This window comes from Cyclopterus lumpus, chromosome 1 (assembly GCF_009769545.1).
Source record: "Cyclopterus lumpus isolate fCycLum1 chromosome 1, fCycLum1.pri, whole genome shotgun sequence".
NCBI classification, from domain to species: domain Eukaryota; kingdom Metazoa; phylum Chordata; class Actinopteri; order Perciformes; family Cyclopteridae; genus Cyclopterus; species Cyclopterus lumpus.
The window spans coordinates 9,442,386-9,456,765 of NC_046966.1; the positions used below are offsets into that span (position 1 = coordinate 9,442,386).

The 14,380-nt window shown below is 42.1% G+C and overlaps 1 protein-coding gene across 1 annotated transcript; it reads left to right on the forward strand.

The window, feature by feature from the left end:
* Positions 1-1,540: 1,540 nt before the first annotated feature.
* xpnpep1 (X-prolyl aminopeptidase (aminopeptidase P) 1, soluble) lies at positions 1,541-10,618 on the forward strand. Its single transcript, XM_034541943.1, has 20 exons — positions 1,541-1,683; positions 2,778-2,902; positions 3,162-3,225; positions 3,758-3,862; positions 4,318-4,410; positions 4,759-4,902; positions 5,175-5,270; positions 5,946-6,027; positions 6,169-6,379; positions 6,738-6,827; positions 6,952-7,002; positions 7,477-7,535; positions 7,993-8,070; positions 8,209-8,280; positions 8,455-8,515; positions 8,654-8,723; positions 9,107-9,280; positions 9,479-9,555; positions 9,970-10,068; positions 10,337-10,618. The coding sequence occupies exons 2-20, from the start codon at positions 2,786-2,788 to the stop codon at positions 10,454-10,456; spliced, it is 1,863 nt and encodes a 620-aa protein (XP_034397834.1). The 5' UTR covers positions 1,541-1,683; positions 2,778-2,785; the 3' UTR covers positions 10,457-10,618.
* The last annotated feature ends 3,762 nt before the right edge of the window (positions 10,619-14,380 follow it).

Sequence of the window (14,380 nt, forward strand, 5' to 3'; positions counted from 1 at the left end):
ATAAAGTTTGCAACACTGCCGCTGCACATCATCATCATCACTGAGGTCGTTCCTGATGATGTGACCCAAATATCTGACTTTCTGCACCACATTTAGCTCCTGGTCTCCCAAGAAAAAAGAAGGAAAATGTAGCTTCTGAACCTCCTTGGTTTTAGCTATCATTATAACACTCTTTTTAGAGTTGAACTTGATATCATAGTGCACACCATACCTTCGGCAGACTCTGAGCAATTGTTGTAAACCAGCGCTATAAGGGGACAGGACCACTAAGTCGTCAGTGTAGATCAGATGGTTAATAAGACTTTTACCCACCATACATCCTGTCTTACACTCTTTTAACTCTTTAGAAAGGTCATCCATATATAGATTAAAAAGAGCAGGTGACAGTATTCCACCTTGTCGGACCCCATTGGTCATTAGGAAGGGTGCAGATACACTCTTACCCCATCTAGCTCGCATGGTTTGACGTGAATACAAAAAGTGCAAAATTCTAATCAAATAAGGAGGGACCCCTCGCTCTTGCAATTTGATAAACAATTTGGAATGATTCATTCGATCAAAAGCTTTAGATGCATCCAGGAAACACATAACTATTGTGGTGCTATGTCTCCTGTACTTACTAACAACTTCTTTCAGTGCATATATACATAAGTCTGTGCTATGTTTACTTTTAAAACCAAATTGATTATCAGTGGTTATGATGTAATCTTGAAGCCTATCTAAGAGGATTCGTTCTAATACTTTAGAAATTATACTGGCCAGATCAATTGGTCGTTAATTTTCAATGCTGGATATTTTGCCGGTTTTACTTTTGATTACTGGCACTAACAGAACAGTGAGCATCGAGTCAGGAAGTACGCCATGCATTAACAATCCAGAGAAACACAGAGCGAGTTACACTGACATGCTGTTGCTAGCATGCCTCAGATGTTGTGCTGTTATTTGGTCAAGGCCACATGCTTTGTTCAATGCCAATTTTTCAATGGCATACAACACTTCATCAGGTCTAATACACACACAAGCATCATTTGGAACATCACCAATATTAAATGTGTCACTCTTAACACTGTTGAAAATATCCCTATAATGTTTACTCCACAGATCTGCAATACTGTCCGAACCAATAGCCCCATCAATATTGGATGGGGCTATTGGATTCCAGAAATCATAGACATTATTCTGTTGACACTTTTTGGCCATGGAGTTTGCCCTCATGGCCTGTTCATTTCTTTTAATAAAGCGCACAGTATATTTAAATCTAGCATTTGCGTGTTTGCGTGAATAAATTAGGTCTCAATTATTTTATCAACTCATTGTGTATATCTTCTAACTTCCAGTGTGGTCCATGGAAACAATTGTAAGCTGTTGTAATCAATTATTTAATAAATTCCCTGATACCTCCTACTTTACTATCAACGTGGTTTAATTTAAAATGTCTGCCGTAGATTATAATTGTAGGCATATTTATAGATTGTGTTGTTCGGTGTATGGACTATTATTCACAGAAAAGGAGGCGAGTCTGGATCCCTCTCCGTCTACTGGAGGAAACTGCAGTCACGTGACCTCAAACGTCAACAACGAAATGGCAGCCTTCTGTTTTGTAAATTAACACACGGTCCGAGCTGATACACGAGCGTCTCGTTTGTTCACCCGAGAAGCACGCTTACAAGACGAAAACCCCGGGTGTGTATTCGGCATTTCACTGGCTGCATGCGGGGGGCTTAGACGTTAACTAGCGGCGGTGTGGGGAGGCACAGGGGGACTGGACGGCTGGCTGCCTCACGCCCGAGTCTGCAGCGTGTACGTCCGCGTGTCCAAGCGGAGTGTAGTGCGTTTACTTTGAGCCGTAAAACCTGTACTAATGTACTAATATCCCACCGGCGTGCCACCACCACGTTAAAAACAACGGCGACTCCCTGAATGAATTAACGCGAGGGTGACGTGTGTTATGGTCGGCCTGCTGACGACGGGGATGCTTTGTGAATAAAAAGTCGCCCTTCCTCTTCAACCCAAGCTGCGTGGTTATGTCGGAATACCACGAGCAGCCGTTTGACTTTATTTGAGCCGGTTAGCCGTCGAAGCTAACGGTCGCAAGTTGCGTATGTAAAGGCGTCTGAACCACAATGTCTACTTGTAAACAACAATCGCATGCAGAGTGTGTAGCCAATCGGAGAGCTCATCGATGAAGCGTACCGTGAACGTGATTGGTCAGCTCGCAGAAGTTCATTTTACGCCAAGCGGCATCGCCCTGCAGTGAGCGTGAGTTGTAAAAGTGAATAATACACCACTGCACACGTGCACGCCGTCTCAGTGCCAGCCACCGTTCTTTTAATATTTAACTTGACCGTTGCTCAATCAACGCGTTGCAGCGGGTTAAAGATCCAGGTGTGGACTGTGACTTTGAGCTCCACGTTAGTAGTCAGGTAAGGCTCCAGTCAGCCACTGCCCTGCTCCAGTCACCTGAAATCAACATGACTTCCCAAAAGTCAGGTAATCTCTGGATAATTAGGGAGGGGTTGGATAACAATAGACGAGGGAAATTCCTCAGGTGTTGTTGTTTAAGGCGTTAGTTCTCTGAAATTTGCGGGAATTATTTTCGACAACAGAATCTTTTCACATCGTACTTGTCCGCATAGTTGCCTGCACTTGGTAAACCCCAGCAGCATTTATCTTGACCATCACTTAATTCATACACGCGACTGGCATTGTAGCTCTTTTTTTGAACAGGTGTGGTGACAAATTGTGCTTTGCGTGTGTCATGTTCTTTCTCCATGCAGACACCGCCATGTCTCCAAAGATCACAGGAGAGCTGCTCAGGCAGCTTCGCCAAGCGATGAAGAATTGTAAGTTCTTCTCTGAGCCCATACAGGCGTACATCGTCCCTTCTGGAGATGCACACCAGGTGAGCAAGATCACACCTGAATATATATATATATACATATATATAAGAGGCTTCTGATCACGAGCTCACAGTCATGCAGCTGCTATTCCGGCATATTTTACTGTGTGTCCTCACTCAGGCCTCGTCTGACCTTCACAATTAATTGTGGCTCTTTTGTAGGCATTTTAAATGACTGGTTGATGGCCACTCACCACTGATTGTTAATGAAGCTGATCACCCTCTCTCTCTCTCTCTCTCTCTCCCCCCATGTGACTTTCAGAGTGAATACATTGCACCATGTGACTGCAGGCGTGAGTTTATCTGTGGATTTAATGGCTCCGCAGGTATGTTTTGCTTCTGTGCGAATGCCAATGTAACACAATCCTAGCTGGGCTGTCTTGAAGCTAAGATCAAATTTCCATTGTGGATAAATCTAGGTCAATGTGATACATTCACTTTTATTCAACTTTTCTATTATTCTTCGATATATTCAGGTTTAAAAAAACAGATCCCGATGCAGCGTCTCATGTTAAATTGTATTTGTACAGTACTACATGATGTTAGCGGAGGTGTACTTTCAGGCAAGGTGGCCAACTTTGGAATAATCCCTGTGGGAAATCAGCAAAAAAGAAGAGCTCATACATTCTCAGACTGTTTGTTCGCTGCTGTAATTTTAGAGGCAAATCTGTATATTTTGTTTCTCAGAACTGCACAAGCACAACTGACACATGAGATGTGTAACAGACTAGTGATAGTAATCGAGTAGTGTACCACCATCCCAGACAGAGTCAGTTTTCTTGCAAAGTGCTGACCCAGATCCAACAAAGCATCTGTGACTGAAAAGGTCCAATCCGCCTTGTGTGTTGTGATGTGTAGGTACGGCCATCGTCACAGAGCAGCACGCTGCGATGTGGACTGATGGGCGATATTTCCTCCAGGCCAGTCAGCAGATGGACAACAACTGGACCCTGATGAAGATGGGTAATTTGGCCCTAATTTATGTTTCTGCTGTTATAAGAAAAATAAAAACAGCCTCTTAGTAATGTTATAACATTTTAATTTTTCCAGTTTGGGTTATTTTTGAGTGCTTTAAGATTAAGATCTGAACTACACATTCAGTATTGAAGTCAGTCTTTATACACAAACACTAAAGTACCCTTCAACCTGTTACCAAAGCCCTGATGATGAGGCATGAATCACAGCCAGACTGTAAGACAGAATGTTTCGACCTAATTTGAGAATGGAAAAACAAGGCAAGATTTTCCTATTTATGTCTACAGTAGACACAAATGGGAAAATATTGCCTTGTTTTGTATTTAAAAAGACACTGGTCTTTTTAAATCAAAAATAAATCTTCAAAGATGTTGAATGTGAAATACTGGTATGACCTTTTGTTCGTTCTACGTCTCTGTTTGTTGATCAATAATCGTATCCAGGGCTGAAGCAAACACCCTCTCAAGAGGACTGGCTGATCAGTATCCTGCCAGAGAACTCCAAAGTGGGAGTAGATCCTTGGATTATCGCTGCTGGTAGGTACAATTTCCCTTCCAGCGATCAACAGAACTACACCAACACTACCAGAGCTGTATGAACACTGTGTTCTTCCACATATTCAACACGAAGGAGAAATCTTGAATTTTGAGCACAGTGAGAATGTTTGACTCTTCATTGTGATCTGAACTTCTGTTTCCTGTATGACCATCAGGCATATTGTCGAGCCTTAGAGTCCAATGTGGTTCCAGTATTTCTGCCCGGTCTGATTACAGAGTAACATGCTCACATTGAACAACACCTTCGTAAGCTTTCACACAGGTGCTCTCGTGCTGTGACATTACCACCGTTAACACGTCTTAACAACTTCTGATGTTACGTTTCAGACCAGTGGAAGAACATGTCCAGGGCGCTGACCAGTGCCGGCCACTCTCTGGTGGCCGTGCAGGATAACCTGATTGATGCGGTCTGGATGGACCGCCCAGAGAGGCCCAGCACACAGCTCCGCACCTTGGGTTTAGAGTACACCGGCAAGTTCAAAGCACCACATGGCACCATTATTATGACGTACACGGTTATTTTACAGTAGCTAAGGAGAGACACACAGAACAGACATGAAGAGAATGTAGACACAGTTTTATTCTTGAAGAATTGTTTATTTTATTGAGAGCAGACGTATTGTCCATCATTTGGATTGTGTTTAAGATTTTTGATTACAAAACAAACGACATGCGGGTATGTAACTAGATGCACAGGTATTTTGAGGAAAGTGAATTCACTGTCTGTGCCTGCACTCCTGTAGGTATTTCCTGGCAAGACAAGATCACAGCACTGCGAGCCAAGATGACAAAGAGGAAACTCACCTGGTTCGTTGCCACGGCGTTGGATGAGATTGCATGTATGAATACATTCTTTACGTTCTAGAGTACTTCAACACAGTGTTGGAAATGTCGAGAGGATTTAATTACATCTACAACATGTCAGACTTAAACGCCTTCACTGTGGAGATATTTATCAGGAACATCAGGTTGTACTTCAGTACTGTATGGCCTTCACAACTAAACGACTTCTTAGCTGACAGCAAACCTGCCAATTTGGGAGCCTTCTTGTTGATGTACAGTTGTTGTGTAAGCAGCATTACCCAACATCCCTTCTGTTACACGTTTTGATACACGATCACGATCCAAGGACCCAGGGATGCACAGGTGTCCCTCTAGATGCCTGTCTGAGCACCTCGTTCACCGTTCCTAATGAGCTCTTGTTTCTGATTGTCTGGTCTGAGGGTTTGTGTTATTTAGAGTAATGCTGATTTTGATTGTCATTAGGTAGCATTCGGACAAGAGGGTTTCAATGGGCATTCAATTGAAGGGGATACGCTCGGGCATCCACAAAGGATGAGTGAAAGTCCAATCATAACTTTGATATTGAACACCAAAGAAATTGCAATGACATCCATACGGTATTTTAAGGCCACTATACTGTTTACCAACACTGTCCTTTGGGGATGGAACTATTTATTTCTTAAATTTGACCAAATGTTATAAAAATGCAATGTTCTGTTTCCTTTCCTCAGGGCTTTTTAACCTCCGTGGTGCAGACATAGAGTACAACCCTGTTTTCTTTGCATATGCCATTGTGGGGATGAACACAATAAGGTAATGGAATATAACAATGCAGCATCATATTGGCTCTGTTAACCACCTTTAATGCTAAATAAATAATACTGAATAAATGATGAGGATTAAGTATTTCTTAAAACTATAATAGCACACTGAACTTCCCCTTCCTCTCTGCAGGCTTTTTGTGGACCTCAAGCGTCTTTCTGATCCCGCACTGAGAGAACACCTGCAGCTGGACTCCCCCAGCAAGCCTGAGCTGAGCATCCGTACGTTCCCGTACGAGTCGGTCTACACGGAGCTGCAGGCCATCTGCGCGGCACACAGCCCCAAGGACAGGGTGTGGATCTGTGACAAGGCCAGTTGTGCTCTCACACAGGTCATCCCCAAGGTGAGCGAGCACCATACAGTTAGCTAGATTGTGTCTCTGTTGTGTTTTCCTTGTTCATACACGGTGGCCACGCTCCCATGTGTCATCTGTCACATCGTACTTATACTATACGTTCTCACTCACAGCCTGACTTTCTGATGGAAGGACAGAAACACATGTATTCTCAAACACCCTAGTGTCAAGGTTAATGTGCATCGTAATGTGCATTTTGGGGGACCAGCATAATTCTCTTGGCGTTGACAGGTGGCGCAATACTTTGCTTGAAATATTTCTAATGGAGACATTTCGACACGTTTAACTAATTTATTGTAAGGTAACACCAGCTACACTGTAATTGTGTCCTCTTCCTGTATTCCAGGCCAACAGGTCTCCGACTCCCTACACTCCACTCTGCCTCGCCAAGGCAGTGAAGAACGCAGCTGAGATTCGAGGCATGAAAGTGGCCCATGTAAGAAACTCTGGAGCGCCTTCAAATCTGTCGTGTACATAATTTCAGTGACGGATTCATGACTTCTTTATAAACGTACACCTCACAGAAAATGTATTACATCTTCTGCTCTTTTCCCCAACAGATCAAGGATGCAGTTGCCCTTTGTGAACTCTTTGCTTGGTTGGAAAAGGAGGTATTTTCATTATATACTTTTAGATCCATAGGAGGAAGTACCAGATTCCTCCAGTCCGTCTTCACAGGGTTCCCACTAAACGTTAAAGAAAATGAATCAAGGATGTCACTTTTTTTTCTTGAATGAATGAATAGACTAAAAACAAGGGATTTTGTCATGTTATATTCACCAATGAGCCTCAACTTTCTTGGCATCTTATCTTAAACCCTTTTTGTAAAGAAGAAGCCCCTGTTTATAAAATATATATATTTGTGATAATATGATAAAGCAACTATTTGAATAATTACTATTATTCTTGGAAACAAATCTTAAATGCTGACTTCAAATTCCCTGATTGGTATGTCAATAGGATTGTGGGAACCATGTCTTCAGTTGGAGAACCTTACATAACCCGGCTTGCACTTGAACTGTAAAATGTTTGTTTATTTAAATTTAAAAGCTCTCATGACGGTTGCTGCTGTTATTGTTTTATAGATTCCAAACGGTGCCGTGACAGAGATCTCTGCTGCCGATATGGCAGAAGAATTACGCAGGTGGGTGTTTTCTTTTTCCCATGGAGGTTTTAACCCTTGCACATATTCTCTTATCTTATTAAAATACACTTTCCACTTTTATTTTTAAATATATACTTGTATTGTTATCTGTTTGTTGTTTACCATATGTATCTATTATTGCACTTTATTTATGTTTTTATTTTAATTATTTTATTGTTTACTCTGTCTATGTCTTATTATACACCTTTCACCGAGTCAAATTCCAAACCGTCATGATAGTGGCTATTGTGGAGGAACATCCCCCTCTACTGGACACCCCGTCAAGTGCAGTAAAATGTCCACTAAAGGCCTTGGAATAAACGTGCTTTGTTCAATTTTCACATGTTTTATTCTCTGTGTGAGATCCTAAAGCATTTGGATATTTATTCATCTCTAATCAAGATGTGTGCATTATTGTGTGAGAATGTCCCCTCTCATGCTTTTTTGTCTCCTTCAGTCAACAGAAAGATTTCGTTGGTCTCAGTTTCCCCACAATTTCCAGCGTGGGTCCCAACGGAGCAATCATACATTACAGGTCAGTGGGCTAATGAAACAGACCCAGGAGTATTAGATTTGTGTAACTGTATCTGCTGTTTTCTTTTCATGAAAAGTCTTTTGTTGTTTTAATAATAGGTGACTTTTTGTTTTTGTTTGTGGGTCTTTTTTCTTTTAGACCTCTGCCTGAAACCAACAGAACCCTCTCCATGAACGAAGTTTACCTGATCGACTCTGGAGCTCAATATGTGTAAACAAGATAATTATTATATAGATAAACTGCATGTATTCTACCCAGCCATGACTTGTATATCACCTCCTCGCCTCATAATGCCAAGAACACTTGCCACTGAGGAGTAGTAGTAGTTGTGTGTTTTTGTGCTTTTACATGCATACATCTGCATGTATATTCTGTCTTTGGCAGTGATGGAACCACAGACGTCACGCGCACCATGCACTTTGGGACGCCATCAGCTTTTGAGAAGGTACATTTATTTATGTTCATTGTCAAATAAATCTAATCTCAAGTTGGAGTTTAGTTTATTGACCAAAAGCTATTTGAGTTGTTACATCTAAAAGCAAAAGCATTATTATTTGTGTTGTGTGCTCCCTCTTTCCTCTAGGAATGCTTTACCTATGTACTGAAGGGACACATAGCTGTCAGCGCTGCGGTTTTCCCAAACGGAACTAAAGGTGTTACCAGGGTTACCTTCCACTGTATATAACATACCAGGATGTTCAGCATTGATGAACAGGGATTCATTCACATACACAGTCTGTCTTATGTTGAATAAAGATCTCTTATTATTAGTCAAAAACAAGTCAACAGTAAACATGTGGTCGCTCAGTGCGAGCATGCTTTTGGTTAGTAGCTAGTAAACAATGTTTGACATCACTCATCACATGGAAATGTTTACTTACTCAAACATCCATTTTTCAGCATGCACTAGATAGATGACAGTGGCAACACATAGACAAACCCATTCGGTGTCACATGTGGGCGAATGTTTGATTGACTTTCTCATGTATTACTTTGAGGTGCGCTCTCCAGCTGTAATCCTGCGTTCCCTCCCCAGGCCACCTGTTGGATTCCTTTGCCCGTGCGGCTCTGTGGGAGTCGGGGCTGGACTACCTTCACGGCACGGGCCACGGCGTGGGCTGCTTCCTCAATGTCCACGAGGGGCCATGCGGCATCAGCTACAAGACCTTCGCTGATGAACCTCTGGAGGCCGGCATGATCGTCAGTGACGGTATGGCAGAGAGCGCTTTTGAGCCAGTGGCAGGACTCCATACGGGCTTTTATTCAATTCATACCGTCGAGTTTAACTGTTTGTCATGCTGGAAACCTTCGCTGAAGTTAAAAGCACCGGGACAGAACTACATTCTTTATGCCTTTGCTTTGTTTGATTGTGTTCTGAACTTTCACCTCAATTCTTTCGTTCTTCTAGAACCTGGGTACTATGAAGATGGATCTTTTGGCATTCGTATTGAAAATGTGGTCCTTGTTGTACCAGCCAAGACCAAAGTAGGTCCTTCAACTGAGCCCAAGGCCTGATGTTCATATAATCATGGAATCCATAGCGTTTGATGCTCGGGAAGGTTTTATTTGTCAAGATGCATGCACTGGTAGCTGAAAGGCAGTCAAAAGGTGATCCTGGGTCACAGGAAAAGCAGGTTATGACACGAGAAATCATTATCGATGCTGCGTGTGCATACCACTGAGATATGAGACTGGTCGGATAGCCGGAGTAGAAATACTGCATGTGTGCTTGATGAGCGGGCCGCAGACAGTGTCAGTGTGATGAGCAGAGAGATAAACTAAACGGGGAATAACAAGGAACACCAGGGAAAATACATTATTCTCACGAAGGCGTTTACTATGTCAGTTTTATTGATGAGGAAAATCCGTATGATTGTGTTTTTCTGTGTGTGTGTTCAGTACAACTACAGAAACCGAGGTAGTCTGACATTTGAGCCCCTCACTCTGGTTCCGATCCAAGTCAAGATGATGAGCATAGAGCTGCTCACTCAGAAGGAGGTAAGGAATATCCAGCGGGATTTAGCTTAATATTTCAAATAATCAAATTCACCCATTAAAAGATTTTCTCAAAACATTTTATTGGTAAATGTAGCCTATTTAACATTCCGTAAGACTTGGAGAAAAAATGTGACACATAGGAACAATTTCAAATAACAATCTATGGAATGTGAGTTTGTGTTAATATTCCTATATATTTCTATTACATTAAGCACTACTTAACCACAGTTTCCTCAAGGTTTCACAACCCCTCTTTTCTGTCCTGCAGCGCGACTGGGTGAACGACTACAACAGGACGTGCCGGGACGTGATTGGAGCAGAGATGGAGAGGCAAGGCAGGAAGGAGGGACTGGAGTGGCTGATCAGAGAGACCCAGCCAATCGTCTGAGGACGGGCTCTTACGCAATCCGATCCTTTTGCCCAGGAGTACCGTGCGATTAATTGCTCCGCGGTGATAATCGTTTGTATTTTTCTCATCTTTCTCAGTGTCTCACACTTGGCTTCTTTTGTAAAGCACATTGTACCAGCAGTTTTATTAAAGATCATTTAAAAAAAATCAAGAAAAAACTTTCAAATGTCTACTTTGTGTCTCTAATGAGCAAGCTTTTCTTGAGCAGCTACTAGTTTTATGTTTAGGCATTTTTTAAGGTTATTCGGATGAGGAAGAAACTTTCTTATGATGTAGCAAATATAAAGTGAAGAAAGTAAATCACAAGAGCATAACAGTATGTACAGTATTTAAAGACTATCCCTTATGGTATTTAACCTTTTAAAAACCGACCTGTTTTTTAGGTTTCTGCTCGAAATAACATACCCAAACTAAAAAGGGTGTATCTCTGCAACCACAAAGGCTATTTGAATAATGTTGGTGTTATAATAAAGGCAACACATGTTAGCTTTTGTTCAGATATGTAAATATTAGTATATTTGTTACTGATTAAGAGTAAAGAAAGATGAAACACAGCAAAAATTGAATTGTCAGGTTCGCCTAGAAACAAAAAAAACACTTTCAGGATGATTATCTCTTGGAAGGATGCAGAGCAAAGGTCAATATGGGACCAGTCTCTCTGCAAAGTTTGACTTTGAAAAAGTAAAGCAGAACAAAGTTAGAGTTTTTAGTACAGATAAATTATGCAAAATGGACATTTGGGCACCATCTGTGCAATTTGAATGTTCTCATGTACCAAACCATACATTTCACTTGTATATTACTTATGGTGTTCAATACATCCAAATACGATTTTAAATTTTTTTTTAAAGCCAAAGGTAAGCAGCATTTGCTGACTGTGAAGCGCTAAAGCGATTCATGTTGCTGTGTTCTTTGGCTCATATCTCGGTGATGCTTTGGTGAATGATTTTGTAACGATATCTAGAATCTGTGTTAAATCCTCTTGCTTTTTGCTATCTGGCTTTTTCTGGTAGCACCGAGCTACGGGTTGCTTGTTCCGAAAACATGCTGAGTGGGCTGACTCCTGACAAAATTATGATTAGGATATTTTAATAATTCTTTTAGTTGGTGTTTAAGTTGTGTTGAAATGGCTTACTAATTCTTGTAGCCCAAGTTCTGTTTAATTTGATGTATAACATCAATATATTTGTAATGTTTTACAAAATGTAACCATAATGTGTAAATTTCACCCCAATTGGGGGGCAAGGTTTTTTTTTTTTTTTTTTTCGATCTGCAGCTGATGGACAGACACACACATACAGACAGACAGACAGACTGACACACAGTGAGAGAGACGAAGAGCTGCCCTCAGGTCAATCAGGCACTTAAGCTGCTGATGCAGGGGCATATGCAACCAAAGAATGGTCAAATTTGATGCTGAACTTTAGTCCCTAATTTGCGCCACCCTTTCAAATCCTACATTTCCCATAATGCAACTGTATAGTGTCTCAGGTTCCTTGCCTGGTAAACACCCACCTCTGTCAAACGTCATACCCCAGTCTATAATGCAGGCTTTCTGTTATCAATCAAAGTCTTTGCTGAGATAACCCTGACAACGTCACATTGACATCATCACAGACTTATTTTTCTTCTTCTTTTTGACACCCGTGATTACTAAACTTAATTAATTTAGTAAAATGGGTGGAGGTCCCCTTTCCATGGCTTGCACATGGGAGCATAGCTTTAGTTTTGATACACACATCTGCTGAGTCAAAGCTCAGACGTTTTCAGGTCGCGATGTCTCTCTAGTGCGCCTCCATGCATTCAGACAACTTTCTCCCTCCCAACCCCACAGCATGACTAACTCTTCACCACCTTCTAGAGCTGCATGTAGAATATGGGAGGGTCCAAGGTGACGCCACTGTTGGGGTCATTGGCGTACTCTTGAAAGGACAGCGTCACTGCAGTTTGCCCCTCTGGTCCGTGGGGGGCTTTCCTGGCCCACTCCTCCTCTTCCTCCTTCAGTCCCACAGGCAGCGGGTTACTGTAGATGTAGTAGATCCTGGAGTTGTCCTTGGCTGCCTCTGGTTTCCTGAAGAAGGCGAGAGGGTTGATGAAGCTGGTGGACCTCTTCACTGCTTTGACCGCCACGGGGTCTGCCGGCTGGCCTCGCGTCACTGCACTCTCATACACATGCGCTCTCTTTGACTGCCTGGTGGACAAGATGACACTGATTGCACTAATTGCTTTAATGTAACTTAATGCAATGTCCTGTGCTCTATTTTAATTCACAGAATGCTTTAAAGACTTTACAACTACGCTCAATATTAAAATGTCAATGATGCAACTGTGCTATTAAACTAGGGACTTCCATGGATCCTATGAAGGTGAGAATAATTTTAAAGTTTCAAAGCTGATCCTCACCTGCTTCGGTTGTAGCAGACGGTGATGCAGTACAGGCCGGTGATAGTGAGGATACACAAGGCCAGGGCAATGATGACAATGTTGAACACTTTGAACTCTGAGTAGAAGATAGATCGAAGAAGAAGACGAAGAAGAAGATGAAGTTCACTTAAAAGAGTAAAAAGAAGCATCATTCATTCAGTTAAACTCTATTGTGACAGTGCTGTGACATTAAACTGAGCGGATATAAAAGAGAACAACACACCAAACAGAGCAGTGTTCGTCTCCTGCTCGCGTAGTCCTGAAGCGGCCGTCCCGGTCGGATGGAGGCTGTCTGCCGTCATTGCTTCGTCCTGTTGGGCTCCACTCATGTTGCTGCCATTGGCTTCCAAAGGATGGACTGAATGCTGAGCCTCGAGCCTCGAGCCTCTTCTCACTGGCTTCAATAGAAACCCGGGCCATGTGACTAAAACAGCTCGACTCAGTCACCGTGGAGACACCCCCTTTTTTTGTCTAAGCCCTCAGCTCAAGTTGGACACCCCATCTTCCACCCCCCACCCCCCCCCCCCTCCCTCTACTCCCCTTGTTTACTGTTCATTATTCTGCTCAGTGCTTTAGGGGGACACTGAGGGGAGGGAGATGTTGGGCCTTTTTTACTGTTTGCAACAAGCTCTTTGGGTGGTGACCCAAAACCAGAGAGTTTGCATGAGAGGTTGCAAAGACCACCTCTGAAATGTGTGAGAGGAACCCTCGTTGTTTTGAGTTGCCTTGAGTTGCCTTGAGTTTTGAGCTTTTTGTTCTTGAAAGCCAGCTGACGTTAGATGATGCATCCATAAGTAGAGTGACATACGTCTTGCTGCCATCCGTACTTAGTATACACAAATAACATCATGTGCCACGGGCTGTCCGATACTTCTAAAAACACCTGAATCAAATAAGGGCTTCAACTTCCACGATTTGCATAATCATTATACCTAACATAATTTTTTATTTATTTATCTGTTTAGTTTTTAAAATGTCTGAAAGATTTGGACAAATTCCTTTACAAATTCCAATTGTACATATATAAATAGTATAATAATCCGAAAAAACTGTCCAAAGATGTTCAATTTACAACAAAAGTGAGAAAAGCAGCAAGGTCTCATGTTTGAGAAGCTGGAGATAACTTAACCAATCAACAAATTATTAACTTTCTGTCAAATCACAACTTCAGAGAAGTTAACAAATCATGGACAGCCCAATAAGAATAACCACAAAATGAAACAAGGCATTTTTCATTACTCTAGTCAGACAGCATTCAATTCGTCGGCCATCACTGTTGTACTTCTCCACGAGTTGTCTTTATGTTCATCACTGTTTGTTTTGTGTGTTTTGGGGTCAGGAGTACAGGAAACCAGGACCAGGTCCTCAGGCCGTTGCCAGAGCCAAAACCAGCAAAAAAAGGCCACAAAGACATCATTCTCCTTTCTGCTTATGCTTCACTTCACCCTGCAGCATCATTGGAGATATTATGCAATTAGT